At 38.8% G+C, this 16347-nt stretch overlaps 1 protein-coding gene across 1 annotated transcript in view; it reads right to left on the bottom strand.

Annotated features, from left to right (window-relative positions):
* vopp1b (VOPP1 WW domain binding protein b) overlaps window positions 1-15253 on the bottom strand; it is a 44964-nt gene extending 29711 nt beyond the window's left edge. Inside the window, exon 1 of the mRNA XM_028434615.1 lies at window positions 15012-15253. Coding sequence (XP_028290416.1) covers window positions 15012-15062 — 51 coding nt within the window. The 5' untranslated portion in view covers window positions 15063-15253. The remainder of the gene's footprint in view (window positions 1-15011) is intronic.
* Window positions 15254-16347: the final 1094 nt, after the last annotated feature.

Genomic DNA, 16347 nt, shown 5'->3' with positions numbered 1-16347 from the left:
ACACATCTAGATAAAGATGTCAGCATCTATTGTTATTAGTTAATAATGGGTACTTACTTTTAATTCTGAAATCAGACGAGGCAGATGGATGGGGATTTCTTTGCAAGTTTATCTTAATTAAGTTTAGGAAAAGTCCAATAAAAAGTTTTAACTACAGATTGACACTGAAGTTTCAAAACTCCCCTTTTTGTAAGCAACTGATGTGAAGCTTTTCCTGTTTTGAAGAAAGACTGACCAATGATGTTTGGAAGCAGCAACTGTTTCAAACTCTTGAGCGAACAAGATAACTAATACAAGTAGGCTTTACACTGATCTAATCGGCTATATCTGATCGGCCGTTATTTAGCATTTTATGCAATTAATGTGATCGGCTGTAATGTCTTAATTCTCCGATCTGATCAATGACGTCATTGTCATGATGAAACTTTCTGTAGATGCTCCCACTGCATTGTTTTATCGTCTCATTTACACCAAAGAGTTGTTTGCTTTATGTGACACAGCTTTATTTCACTCACATTTGTGCACAAAGGTGTAAACCGATAATCTCACTCCGCACACTGGTCGAGCAACTAAGGCATTAATTCGCAGTTAAAGGGCCACGCACCCACACACACACACTCTGACAACAAATGCTATGTTCACAGTCACGGGGCTGCGTTTAGGTCCCAAAACATGGTTGGGTGAATCTGTATCAGGTAGTACCAAAGGAATTTAAAAAAAAAACAACCTGAATTCATATGATTAGATGAGTGATAATTTTTTTAAAACTCACTGATCGGTGATCGCCCAAAAACCCTGATTGTGTAAAGCCTAAATACACTGGCCAGGCAGTGAATAATACAACAAACAGGCCGAGGTGATATATCGAGTTTTACAATCCAGTACACTAGGCTGTATGTTTTGGGTCATTGTCCATCTGTTTTATGAAACGCTGCCCCATCAATTTAGCTGCATTTGGATGGATTTGAACAGTATATCCCTGAACACCACAGAATTAATCCGACTGGTTCTGTTACATCATCAATAAACACCAGTGGCCCAGTGCCACTACCAGCCATGCATGCCCAAGCCATCACACTGCCTCCGCCATGTTTTACCGATGATATGGTATGCTTTGGATCGTGAGCTTTACCACATCTTCTCCATGCTTCTTTTTTTTTTTTTTTTTATTTTAAGGATTTTTTTTGGGGCTCTAGTGGCCTTTATATGACAGTTGCTTGACAGGAAGGGGGTTAGAGAGAGCAGGGAATGACACGCAGGAAGGGGTCCCAGGCCGGGAATCGAGCCTGGACCCGCTGCAGGTGAGGAGCTATGGCCTCTGTACATGGGGCGGGCGCTCAACCCACTGAGCTACACACCACCCCCTCCATGCTTCTTTTTTGCCATCATTCTGTTAGAGGTTGATCTTGGTTTCATCTGTCCATAGATTGTTCTTCCAGAACTGTGCTGGCTTTTTTAGATGTTTTTTTAGCAAAGTCCAATTGAGCCTTTCTATTCTTGAGGCTCATGAGTAGCTTGCACCGGGCAGTGAACCCTCTGTATTTTCTCTCATGCAGTCTTCTCTTTATGGTAGACCTGGACAATGACACGCCTACCTCCTGGAGAGTGTTTTGTGGCTGTTGTAGAGGGGTTTCTGTTCACCATGGAAATGATTCTGCAATCATCCACCACTGTTGTCTTTCATGAACATCCAGGTCTTTGTGTGTTGCCAAGTTCACCAGTGCTTGCTTTCTTTCTTTCTCAGGATGTATCAAACTGTAGATTGTGCCATTCCTAATATTGTAGCAATTTCATGGATTAGCTTTTTCTGTTTTTTCAGCTTACGGGTTGTTTGTTTTACCTGAATGGAGAGCTCCTTTGACTGCATGTTGTCTTCACAGCAAAATGTTACAAATGCAAACAACACACCTCGAATCAATTCCAGTGCCCGTTTTCACAAAGCATCCTAAGGCTAAAAGTAGCTCTTAATGACGTCACTCAGAAAAAACTTCCTAACCCTATTCATCTAATTTTAAGATTTTTCTTAGAATTTGTCCTTGTTAGGATAAAAGTTATTCACAAAGCATATCAGGCCTTAAGAGAACTACTAAGGTGAAAAACTGTTAGGAAGAGTGAGGAGGACTTTTAAAAAGCTTAAAAGTGTCTCAAACAGACAGAAACAGAGAGAAAGATAGAGAGAACAGAGAGCTATTCTCTGTATGTTTAACAATAGTGATTTAATAAGACGCTTCCGGATTATATCTATTTGTATTATTTTTATTATTATTATTATTATTATTATTATTATTATTATTATTATTATTATAGTGTTTCTGGTTTGTTTTAGTTTTTTGCACCATCCACCAAGTCACATTCCTTGTATCGTTTTAAACTCTAATTGGCAATAAAACTATTCTCATTCTTTTCTCACACAGTGTAATGTTATAGCAGCAATGTAATGCTGCGTGATTTGCTCCCTCCCTTGTTTGTGTGCTGTAATCTCTGCCCTCGCTTTGATTGCAGCAGGTAACAAACGCCACACAGGAAAGGGAACGATGCATTGATTAACAGGGCAATGAGCTCCCACGTCTGCCTCTTCCCATGATTCCAGGACCCAGTTTCCCTCTTAACTATCAGGTTCTGTTTAGCCCTTGTGGTCCTCTTTTAGTTTTTCTGAGTCTTTATTTATTCTGTTTCGAGTATGATCTTGAGTGTTAACTCTAGTCTTTGTTTCCAGGTATTCCTGTTCATGTGTTTGGGTTGTGACTGAATAGTTGTTTCATGTTTCCACCCAGGTGTGGCTCGTTCCCAATCAGGCCTTCTGCACTCTTTAGCTGAGTGCTTGGACACAGAATGATTGCCAATGTTATCCTCCTTGTCATTTTGTCTCCTGCTCCCAGTTTTCCCTGTACCTCCTTTGGGTTTTTGAATTTGGGTTTTTTGTTAGTTAAAATGAAAATGGACTATTATTACCAACGCTTTCACTGCCTGGTGCCTCCACTTGTCTAGATCTGCGTCTGGGCCACCATTATTATGAAATACATAAAGAGGTCAAATTACCAATGTGGACAGTTAATAAGTAAATGAATGTAATAATCAGCATGTGAATGAGGTTCAAACACGCTGTATACAAATTTATTTATTTTTGCTGAATTAAATTAATTTCATGATTACACATTTCTTAATACAGTCCAAGTATGATCCGTTGATTTTATTCTCCATTTATTACTAGGAGCACAGAGCACTTTTTTTTTGCCCCCTTTCTCTAACAACCAATCACAGCTCTTAGCAGGCTACATCATACCCAGCAACAGGTAAACCACACCTCCTCACTAAGGTATCAAAGTCTGTCAAGTCCTTGCTCATAGTTGCTCTCAGAAACTTCCTGAATCACTGTTAAGCTAAGATTCCCTGCTAGGAACTTTTAGGCTACGTTAGGAGCTCTCTGAGAGGACTCTGAGAAGCTTTGGGAATACAGGCACAGGGCTTTTATACAGGTTCTGGTCATAAAATTAGAATATCATGAAAAAGTTGATTTCAGTAATTCCATTCAAAAAGTGAAACTTGTATATTATATTCATTCATTTCACACAGACATAACTAACAACTAATGAAAATCCCAAATTGAGTATCTCAGAAAATTAGAATATAACTTCTTATTTCTAGATATGTTGGCCAACTGAAACATATGAACATGAAAAGTATGAGCATATACAGCACTCAATACTTAGTTTTTGACTGAATTACTGCAGCAATGCGGTGTGGCATGGAGTGGATCAGTCTGTGGTACTGCTCAGGTGTTATGAGAGCCCAGGTTGCTCTGATAGTGGCCTTCAGCTCTTCTGCATTGTTGGGTCTGTGGTCTCACATCTTCCTCTTCACAATACCTCATAGATGTTCTATGGGGTTAAGGTCAGGTGAGTTTACTGACCAATCAAGAACAGGGATACCATGGTCCTTAAACCAGGTACTGGTAGCTTTGGCACTGTGTGCAGGTGCTAAGTCCTGTTGGAAAATGAAATCTACATCTCCATAAAGGTGGTCAGCAGCAGGATGCATGAAGTGCTCTAAAACTTCCTGGTAGACGGCTGTGATGACCTAAGGAAACACAGTGGACCAACACCAGCACATGACATGGCACCCCAAACCATCACTGACTGTAGAAACTTTACACTCAACCTCAAGCAACGTGGATTCTGTGCCTCTCCTCTCTTCCTCCAGACTCTGGGACCTTGATTTCCAAAGGACATGTAAAATGTACTTTCATCAGAGAACATAACTTTGGACCACTCAGCAGCAGTCCAGTCATTTTTGTCTTTAGCCCAGGTGAGACGCTTCTGACGCTGTCTCTTGTTCAAGAGTGGTTTGACACAAGGAATGAGAGCTTAAACCCATGTCTTGCATACGTCTGTGCGTGGAGGTTCTTGAAGCACTGACTCCAGCTACAGTCCACTCTTTGTGAATCTCCTCAACATTTTTGAATGAGTTTTGTTTCACAATCCTCTCCAGGGCGTGGTTATCCCTATTGCTTTTACACTTTTTTTCTACCACATCTTTTCCTTCCCTTCACCTCTCTACTAATGTGCTTGGACACAGAGCTCTGTGAACAGCCAGCCTCTTTAGCCATGACCTTTTGTGTCTTACCCTCCTTGTAAAAGGTGTCAATGGTCGTCTTTTGGAAAACTGTCAGGTCAGCAGTTTTCCCCATGATTGTGTAGCCTACAGAACTAGACTGGAGACCATTTAAAGGCCTTTGCAGGTGCACCAGGTGTCTTCAATCTTGAACCTCTCCACAATATTCTAATTTTCTGATATACTCAATTTGGGGTTTTCATTAGTTGTCAATTATAATCATCAACAATAAAATAAATAAACACTTGAAATATGTCAGTCTGTGTAAAATGAATATACATTATACAAGTTTCACTCTTTGAATGGAATTACTGAAATAAATCAACTTTTTCATGATATTCTAATTTTATGACTAGCACCTGTATGTTTCATTGGTAATGACATAATGAAGGAATTATCCACACCTGCCCATGAAATGGCTTTTGAGTCAATTATTGAATTACTTTTAGTTCCTTTTGAAATAGGGTGGCACATGTTACGGAGCAGAAACCCTTCATCCAAGTGGCTACATGCACAATATGGCGTCCAATAACTTCCGGTCACAGTTTGTGAGGGCGCTGACTTCCGGTCCATTGTTGTTGTTGTTACGAAGTCAGCGAGCGGAGGGGGAAATGAGCATGTTCGGTGTCAAAAAGAGGCAACTGGTTTATCAAAAGGTTGGAGGTTGCGCATTACACTGTTGTGTACCTAAATCTACCTTTTCTTCGTGGTGTAATTTCTGTATTAGCTTCCACTGCTTCCCTGCTGATAATGCAGCGCGTCAGCAATGGCTAGCCAAAATCCGTACGGAAAACTTCACTCCAAGTAGGGACACAAGAGTATGGCATTTATTACCTAGTGATATTGTGCTTATGCCAAATTGAAAACAATTTGGCAACAGAGCCAGCTCAAATTGAGACGATTTGAGCTGGCTCTGAGTCAAATAAAGCGGCTGCAGCTGCGGACGTGTTTTGGAGCGCTTTGCTAACTCAGATGACCAAAATCATCATTATACCTATCTCTGACTCAGGGTGGACTGCGCTGACTGAAAGTGTTTCAAATAATACAATGCAGAAAAAATATGCATTATATTTAGATTTTGTTGGAAGCTTGATGCGCTTAAAGCTAAGTTGCTAGACAGCTCCAAAAACATTCAGTGCTGCTGGCGTAGAAGAGCCGCTACAAACTGTACTGGCAAAAATACAAAACACTTTATGTAACGTCAAATGGGGCACAGTGCAGCGAGAGCCGTCAGGGACTCGGTCACTCACTCTGTCTCGCCATTGGACCAGAAGTGTTGTGCCTCACACCGTCAAATGCGGAAGTACATTTTCGTATTTGAATGAGGATAAATGAAAGCTGAGTGTCTGCACTTCATGTCCATGTCTATACTGTACCTGTATAACTATAATTGGAATAGGTAAAAAACAGGTATACACTTGTGTCAGTGTCCAAATATATATGGGCCTAACTTAAGGGTGTGCGATATGACGATATTAGATCGTTAAAAATTTCAACATGACGAAGATCTCCCAAATCACGGAGATCGTAGAACTGTCTGTAATTCACATTTTAACCCATGCGGTGCCGTGTCTGTGTCATATGTCTGTGGTCCATACACAGCACATCAAAAGGTTTTTTTCTCTGCATGTCAGCATTACAGACATTACAGATTATTAAGCGCTTAAACAGGGCAGAAGTACGGAAGTGCACGGACACACACAGTTAGCTGTGCTGCTTCCTCCGTGATAGCGACTGTCTGTCAGAGGCTCAGTGCAGATGTCTGTCTGTCTGTAGAACTCTATCAGTTCTGAGAGACGTTTGAGAAAACACTGCATGTGTTTCTCTTCTATAACTAATGCTCTGTCGCTGCGCTGTAGCAGAGATCTGCTGCTGCTGAAGCTAACAGGGCTGTTTACACACTCTTAAAGAGACAGTGTCCTGAATGTGATTTACTTTTAAAACTACTTTCAACAACTCAGAGCTGCCCTGAAAAAAGCAACACTACATAATTTCATCACATTTCAGCCTTAATGAAGGAAAAAGTCAAAAGTGACGCAAAATGTTATTGTGCTGCTAGTGATTAATAAAATGGTCTTTGTGGCATTTTTCTCCACTGACTTTGACCCATTATTGTTCTTCTTGTAAAACTATTGAAAAAAATTAAAAACAATAATAATAATAAATGGAGTTTATATCACATATTTCCATTTTGAGGAAAAATATAGAGATATGAATATTGGTCCATATCAGGACCCAGGCCTAATGTAACCAAAACAGCAACGTTTTATCTTGTAAAGGATATTATTGTCTAAACTGTGTGAAATTAGGCATTCAAATACTGCTTAAAGTAGGATTTTAATAATATGTGTGTGTTACCTCAATAACTAATAGAAATCACGAGACTGATATGCTGCCTTGTTATGTAGCAAGTAGGGATGTAACGATTCACTCAACTCCCGATACGATTCGATTCACGATACTGGGTTCACGATACGATTCTCTCACGATTTATTTTACAAGATGGGACTGTAGAAAAATTATGACTGAAAAATATTCCTTTATTTTTTTGGGGGAAAAAATTATACTGTTTTCCTTTTATTTTTCATTGTCAAAAGAATCCCTTGATAAACTATTCAAAACAATGCAATTTAATTAAAAAATAATTATTGAATGAAATAAATAAAGGAATAATACAAATGAAGAAGAAGCCTATTAATTTAAATTCTGGTTCTATAGTAAACAATGCAAAACTGCATAATAGTTCTTTTTAAAAGTGCAACTGAAAATGTATTTTGTGCCTTAACAATTGGACTTAAAAAAAAAAGTAATTTCACTGTATTTAGGTCAGATATTTGTTTGGACCAGCAGAGGGCGCTGGTAACCCAGTGGTCGGTTGGCATGCAGATATCTTGCAGTGAAGAAGAGATGCTATGCTAGCAGACAGAGCTAATAGAAAAACGTGACTTTTACAGATATTCACGTAATATTACAGATATTTTTTGGTGCTAAAGGGGTAAGGAATCATTTATGAACATGTTTAAAAGTAGAAGGCAGCCAAAAAGAAAGTATTAGCCGATTCTGCCCGCCGCCAACACTTCTGGATAGCGCCCTCTGCTGGTTAAAAAAGTACTGCGATTCAATTTTCACAGTATCGATGTTGATGTTGAATACCTATGAATCGATTTTCAACTGCCTTACGATTAATCGTTACATCCCCAGTAGCAAGTGATGCTAATGCTAATGCTACACCACTTTAGTTAAACAAAGTAAAAAGACTGTGACTAAAATAACTTGTCAGCCTTTTTTTTTTTTATGTTAATTGTACTAGGAACCAGTTTGATGAATTGCTTACATACAATTAAAAAAAAGAAGAAAAAAAAAGATATTTACCTTGTCCTAAATGATCTTTTATTCCTTTTTTCCATTTAGGGCGATGATTTTAAGAAGGTGATTTGGTTTGTTTAATTGGTAAATAACTGTAAAATAGTCGAAATGATTTGAATGAAAAAAATCGTGATAAAATCGTGATCGTGATTTCACAAAGAAAAAATCATGATATGATATTTTTCCCATATCGCCCACCCCTAGCCTAACTGTATGTTAGCATGTTCTATTTGTTGTGTTTTCACAGCTTTGTTTCATGCAGATTCCTGTTCTCTTCAGACTCAACCAAGTAGTGATGCAGTGATGTAAGAAGGAAGCCAATGAAACACTAAAGCAAATTCAATTCAACCTGATACATCAGTCAGACGGACTCTGTGAGGTAACGTTATCATGGCCAGGACGTGTGTGAGTAGCAGTCATATCAGTTTTACACTCGTGCTGATCTAGTAGCTGGACAGCCTATCGTCTCACATAATAAAATGGAAGCTCTGATTTCTGAGAACAGGTGTTTTTATAATCAATCAATCAATCAATCTTTTATTTGTATAGCGCCAAATCATAACCAATGGTATCTCAAGACACTTTACAGTTGAGCAGTCTTAAGGACGGACTCTATAACAAACATCATAAATCCTCTTCATCTTCACAGCACTTCCAATCCATCAGGCAACGGTTCAAGCTTGTAGAAAGAGTCTCATGTTAACAACAGATGACAAAATCTCTCTCCGCACCAGCACAGCATGAACATTAAAGATGAAATAAATTAATTGATTATTAATCAGGGATTCATTAACACTGTAATTGACAGCCAAAGGACTAGTCGTTGTTTGTTTGTTTTTAAGTAACGTAATACTAACAGCAGCATAAGCTTTATATAAAAGAGTCTGATACGTTTAATTTATATTTAATATGTGAAGCAGCTATTTGAGGAAAACATACACAACAGAAACTTTTCTTAAATAATCAACACTTAATAACCAAGTCTTTGAACACTACCAGCCAACGCCCACATGACAGTGAGACAATGGCTGCTAGAGAAAAGCACGATTTGAAAATACTTTTGGGTCTAAAAAGACAAAGTTGTGCTAACCAGATGCTGAACTTGGGTCAACCGAGCCTGTGTGTCCCCGTGTGTGTCCCCGTGTGTGTGTGTCTGTGTGAAAAGGTATGATAGAGTGAGTGAGATAGAGAATATGAGTGTGTGTGTGTGTGTCTGGCTATCTGAAGATTAGATGAACTGATCAATGAGTACTTTTCAATTATTTGTGTTGATTCTTGGCAGAATCTATAAAAAAATTACCAATCACTAACTAAAAGTGTGGGGGCCAAAATTGTCCCCAAAATATTTTCTTGGTTTCTTACCCTGCCAGCCTGACTTCATAGAACAGTACCTACAGTATGTAATCCATGCTCCAATACATGAAGCAGAAAGACTCAGCATCCCTCTTTTGAGCAAAACATATTTATACATCCAGTAACTCCTGGTCAAACTAATCTCTGCCAGCAAACGGGCACAGCTGGTCAATGATTCTTCATATTGGTCCAAATTTATCTCCTTATAATTTCAGAGATTTAAGAATTCAGCACCTGGACAGCAATCTATGGTAGTTATCTTTTTATGAACTGTATTGTTGCTATATAATACAGTATACAACATTTGACTTCTTAGTTAAATTAAGCCTTCATGGCTGCAAACCACTGTCACATGACATAATATCACTGAAGAGCAGAGGCAAACCCAGCAGTGAAGACAGACCTTCAAATGACTCCATCTTCATTAGTCTCTTAACCTCGTCTAATGATATATCAGTTGATTCAGTACAATAAGGAATCTGCAGAGGTGCCAAGTGCAAATTCACTGAATGTTCCGTCATTAATCTTGGGTCCTTACAGGATGAAACCAGGACACGTACAATAGTACCACACCAGGTCCCTGATAGGTGACAACAACCAGGGTCACACATGGCTGCCACAACCACAATGCAAACGCTCGACTGAAACACATTAGTGATGCACACATGGAGGAAACATATGACAGAGCTAGAACTGAACACATTTTCACCAAACACCCTCTAAATCTGCGACTACACGAAATCCTGTCTTCACAAGCACTCCAGGTGTAGGGCCACATAGAATCTGTTTTATTTTTTCCAAATTCCATTTTTATTATTTTCAAAATCTGTTTTCAACATTATTTTTTAAAAATTCTGTTTTTTTTTTTTAGAAATATTAATAATTTATTTCAGACAATATTACTTTTTAACTCTTGTGAGGAACCAAATAAACTATAATTTAAAAAAAGCCATAATTGAACAAAACTATATGTCAAAAATAAAAATTAAATTTAAAATAATGAGTCAGATACAATTAAAAGGTAGAACCTAATTTAAATTATCTTGATAACATCACTCCAGACCATAATGATTAAACAAAAACAAATTGACGCAGAGATGCATCAGTTATTTCACCACTAGTGGGCAGAATATTTTACAGTATCATTAACCTATGATGTTTCAGACTCTACAAACCCTGGCATAATCACATGAATAATCATAGAACAATTGGTAAACCAGAGTGCTTCAGCCATTTGTTGAAATTATGATGTCACGTTTGCTAGACCTTTGACCCCCAGCTACCCATTTAATAGAAAAATACCACAGAAATGCACAATATGGTCTCAAAGCATTATTTGTGAAACGTTTACAGTGATTACCCCAACTGGCGATCCACCCTCACGTTTAGCACAAAATCCTGTACAGCCATGTGCTCGGAGGTGCAATGCTTCTGCCGTGATGTCACCACCAGGTAAAATGTTCACAAGTAAAACTAATACACTAACAGATAAACCTGTCTTTGCACCACAACCTTTTCAGATTTGAATGCAGTCATAATAATCTGAACCGCTTGTTCATCACAACACAATACAACTCAGTTAAACTTCATTTTCAGTCACAGGATAAAATTATCACGAGAGGAACCATAGACAACATTTTTAATGGAATTATAAGCTAAATTGGACACACTTGTCTATTTGCTACACTTGCTAGACATTCAGTCACCTGTTTTCCAGGGAAAATCAGGGTTCTTGCCAGCGCTGTTGAGCGTAGGGGCCCTCGACGTTGTGAATTTGCACCCCTACGGAGCAATGGCGCCCCCTACGTTCAGTTTTCAGCAACATCGGGGGATTTTCTGTTGTATTTTCCTATTTTGATCTGTACTGTCGTAATAATTGTTGCACACTTGGACACAAAAGGGACTCCCAGGTGTGCACGGGTTGTTTAAATTCCTTTTTTAATCTGAATAATCCATAAACACATTCATCAACCACACCATCTATTTAATACAGGCAATCTGCTGGGATGCTCCGTCTTTACCTAAGGACCCCTGTAGCCCTTTAGCTGCCCCCGATGCTGCCTGTGACTGTCCTCTGCTTACATAACCGTAATCACCGTCCATGTATTTAAGCTCCAACGAGTGCAGACAGTCCGGACTCCGCTGTGCGTATAGGCTCAAACATACCGTAACATGGAAGTCCCGGTGGCGAAGGCAACGCACCGCTTCCAACTCGCCGCTTACCGGGGCCGTGGACACGGTAAGCCGTGGACACGGTTACCTCGATGAGCCCTCTCCACTCTAAGGCAAAGACTGTCCTCAATGCGTCCCGACACGGGGACCGGACCATGACATTTGGCACAAGGGGTCGGTGTCGGTCACCCACCCACTCACCCACCCAACCCGTCTAGGAACACGACCCACTGTGTAACTGCACAGCAGAGCACAGTGAATGAAAGCATGTTGATCAGCTCCTTTTCCTACACAGTAGTTTGAAAGTGAAGACAGCGGTGATGATGAATAGCTGCACATTTGTCTCAGCACTTACAGTCCCTGGTGTTAATACTTCATTGTGTTCTTTTATTCATCCACCTTTTATTTAAAAACCTAATTCCACAAGTGTTATGAGAGCTGATATTGTAGGTTTTATACATTTTTAAAGCTGCTTTGATTGTGAACAGCAAAATGTTTAGTTTGTTGGGTGATTATCTATCTATAAATACACGGATTGTGTGTGTGTGTGTGGAGAGAATATCTCCCCGACGCGGTGCCTGTTTGACCTGGAACTTTGTCAACAGCTTCCAAATACCCCGAGTTTGTGCATCTGTTTTGGAGTAATTTGGTCATTTCAAAATGTTTATTTTAAATTTATTTCACTTCTGAACAGTACGGCAAGTGAAACCTATTCAACTTTTGACCTCAGGGTGTGAGGGGGCGCTAGCGCACCATCTATATCTATTTCACTGCACAGCTCTTTACAGTTACTTTTTAACTGTTCCTTATTTGGTGATGACGTTTCAAAACGTTTATTTTCTTGTTAGTTTGACCATGCGCTATTTAGACGGGACAGACCTCACCCGGAAGTTATTGACGGCAATGGCTGCTGTGTTGAAAGCTGCTCATTTCTTCGCGGTGCGTGTGTGTGAGAGAGAACCAACGAAGAAGATTAGAGTCCCAGGTAGAGAGTCTCACACACACACACGTCGATCAGGTGCGCTTCACTATCGATCACCGTCTACGTGCAGGTATGTGAGTGTATATAATGGTGATTTAGTCCAGTTACAGTGTGTCACGACACCCGTTCATAGCGTGGTAGTGACTGTAGTGTTACGCTCTGAGTCAGATTTAAGTGTTTACATGTTACGTACATGGTGCTACTTGATTACTGCAGCTTCACTCACTACACACCTGCCACTACATCTAACTACTGAAAATAGATAAGTTTAGTGAAAGCTCGGCAGGTACACGTGGATGGACTGGTGGCATAAATTTAGAATGATTCCCCCCAAATACACACACACCAAAGGACAACAAAATACATGAAACGAAATAATTATACAAAAAATACACAAAAGACAACAAAAATGCAAAAAAAAAAACTACACTAAAAGGATACAAAATGACTCCAGAATCACACTACAAATGCAACAAAAAACAATAATTATACAAAAAATGACAAAACAAAAAACTCAACAATGTGTATACAGGAAGTACACAAAACGACAACAGAAATGCACAAAAATATACAAAAAAGGTCCAAAAACACACAAAATGATTCCAAAAAACATATATTACAGAAAAATACACCAAAGACAACAAAAACATGAAAATGACTCAATATAAACAAAACCTAATATTTATACAAAAAAATACACTAAAATTACAACAGAAATGCACAAAACTACACTAAAAAAATACACAAAATGACTACAGAATCACACTACAATGGCAACAAAAACAATAATTATACAAAAAATGCACAAAAAGACAACAGAAAGATACAAAAATACACATAATGACTAAAAAAAACAAATATAGAAAAATACACCAAACGAAAAAATATATAAATGAGTAAAAAACAACACATTTATCATGCGCATGTCTCAAAATTAAACCAGGGAAATTGCATAAGCTATTTTACTTTGCACCTGCAAATATACCCCTTTATAATGCTACAGAGTATGTTATTATTATGCCCATAATTGACAACTCTACTTAAGCTCCCACTATATGAATACGTACTTCTGACGGGCACTGTACTAAGCTGCTAATTTAAGTTTTGTTTGGAAAACACATATAAAGAAAAAAAGATGCATAAAAAAATGTGATAAATATTGTAATAATAGTTGGTTAATCGAATCGTAGCACCCTGAATCGAAATTGAATGGAATCGTGAGGTCCCTTAGATGACACACCCCTTAAAGTAAGGCAGTAACAAAGTACTACTTTAGCTTTACATCACTAATTTTGGCCCTCAAAAAGTTATAAATTTCTAAATTTCCCGCGCCGACAACACTTGCTCACACGGTGAAAAATTCCTGGTGAGAACCCTGAAAACTGTGTAAATGAATGATATCACAAACATGCAATGTAGGTATTTATGTGTCTACATATTGGGGCCACATTTTAAATAAAAAGAGAGAGAGAGAGAGAGAATGCCTTTTCCTATTCAGAACGTGAATTCCACATTTCCTGTGATTACGGATCCTGAACAAAAAGTCTGAACAGTTCTAAAACCTAATTTATATTATCTATTGTAGTAACAATTAATGAACAGATTGTGATAGGCTTCCAGGATACTGCCTCCCTTTATGTCTGGAGTGAGTTCTATACATTGTTCTGGGGTCTGATCGCTCCACTTGAGGCCTTTCTTTGTCTGCATCACTGTTGGAAAACTGAATCCCAGCATCCTGGATGTGGGAAGCACATGTCAAAGGTTCTCTCTGGGCAGCCTGCTCACATTCAAAATGGATGTGCTCACTCAGTCAGCTGATTAAAATGAAATAATCATGATGACTTAATATTGCATAGACAGACAGTTGTTTGAGTGCTCCTGGGCAAGGCGAAAGAGGGGAGAGGGCTTGGAATCAAACCACAGCACGGCAGCTTCAGTGTTCAATCTGAGCTAAATTAATTTCCTGTGATCTCTTCAAATGTTCCTGAAGTCCTTGGAGAGGAAGAACAAAGCAATGGCTATATGTAAGTGTTTCACCTGAGGAAGGAAGAGGAACAGCCACAAAACTAGAAATATGTTCAAACAATTGTTTTAACAAAGAAAACCAAACACACAGAGTCCTACAGTAACCAATAAATAAATAAATAAATAAATAGCAGTTCCAGGCATAGAGACAAAGGATGAGTATCATCACTGACATACATGTGCTAACATTCCTCCTTCAACATCTGAGGGAATTTATAGAGGTTTCAGGGTTTCTTTTAGGTTTTATGCACCAAGTATTTTTTGTTTGAAAAAATGTGAACCGTGATCTCTACCAGAACTCATACAACCAGCATTAACCTGAAAGACTGCTTTAAAACCAGTCTAGAATAAATCAATTATTACATTAATTGTGTTTATTTTGAATATTCTTCTGATGCCGAGGCGCGGCACAGACTGTAGTGGTTTGAATCCGATCATAAAACTATAAACTAATGTGACAATATCCATTGAGTCAGGTTCACTAATAACACACAACACTCACCTCCACAAACAGCCACAATGTCAGGGCGAGTTGGGCCGGTGAGCTCCTCATGTCTGCGGCGGAGGAACGAGCTGGAGCTGCTCCCGTTTCACCGGCTTATCTCCGGCCAGGCTTCATCCCCGCGTCCGCCGAAGACCTTCACACACCGGCACCGACCGGGATAAGCAGCAGGTCACCGAACCAGAGCCGGAGGAGCGACAGCATCACAGGGAGAACCGGGAAACGGTCACACGGTCCACACACAGGCAGCGATCAAAGGCTGGGAGGAGCTTCATCACCGGATGACAGTATAAACCACGCCCCTTTTCATCCAAACACACACACACACACACTATAGGTCTGGGGTTTCAAACTCTTACTGAGCACTTTTATTTGTTGTGAGCTACAGATTTTGGTTTAGAAAATAACAATGTCATCATTATTGAGTCAAAACATGACTCATTAATGATGACATTGTTATTTGGCCTTATAAGTGTTATTAATATGTACGTAAGTAAGAATTTAGGTTATAGGTCCAAATTCTATTTTTGCTAGTCACGGTCCAATGTATAGACATACTGTCATCCAGCTAGTTTAAACCACTGAAAAGTTACAAATTATTGAACAAATGCATGAACAGACTACACCTTAAATTTTTACCAAACTATACCGTCCAGCTTCAAAAATCTAAGTGAAGAGCTGGTAACCGGAATAATAATAATAATATTAATAATAATAATAATAATAATAATAACTAGAACTGCAAGCAGTTATGAAAGGGGACCAAGCATTTGTACACTTTGAGCAAAATATGAAAAAATATCTGTTTATAACCAGTGCATTTTTCGTCGTGCCATAATTTTTTTGATAACTTTTAATGAAACACATCTGTAGATTGTAAGTGTAAAAGTTCATACAGATAGCACTTAAACCATAGGTTGAGTTAAAAAAAAATTTTTGATTCAAATTCTACCAAAACCACATAAAATGTTCCCATTTGTTGGAGTGATGAAGTGTGCCAAACGGCATTTGATTTGGTCAAATGATTTATGAGAAATGATCTAGAGATGATGTGTATATTTCAGCCACTCACTGTCACCTATTGTCTAATCTGAGACACATGGCAGGTAAGAAATTGGGGGGGTGTATGAAGCCATTTTGAGACAAGCTGATCTGTCATTCACACTCTTCCTCAAGTGTGTTGACAGAAGAGTAGTTGGTCACTCATAGCTCATAGTAAAGTATTAAAGTGGACTGACTGCAAACATTATACATCATAATTAAGTTATTAGGATTAAAATCCTGAAAGACAATCAATATTCTTGTGGATGAGTTTAACTTTCAAGTAACAGTTGCA

This window comes from Gouania willdenowi, chromosome 20 (assembly GCF_900634775.1).
Source record: "Gouania willdenowi chromosome 20, fGouWil2.1, whole genome shotgun sequence".
NCBI lineage: Eukaryota > Metazoa > Chordata > Actinopteri > Blenniiformes > Gobiesocidae > Gouania > Gouania willdenowi.
The sequence above is the reverse complement of the archived record's forward strand: the minus strand, read 5'-3'. Positions and strand labels throughout refer to the sequence as shown.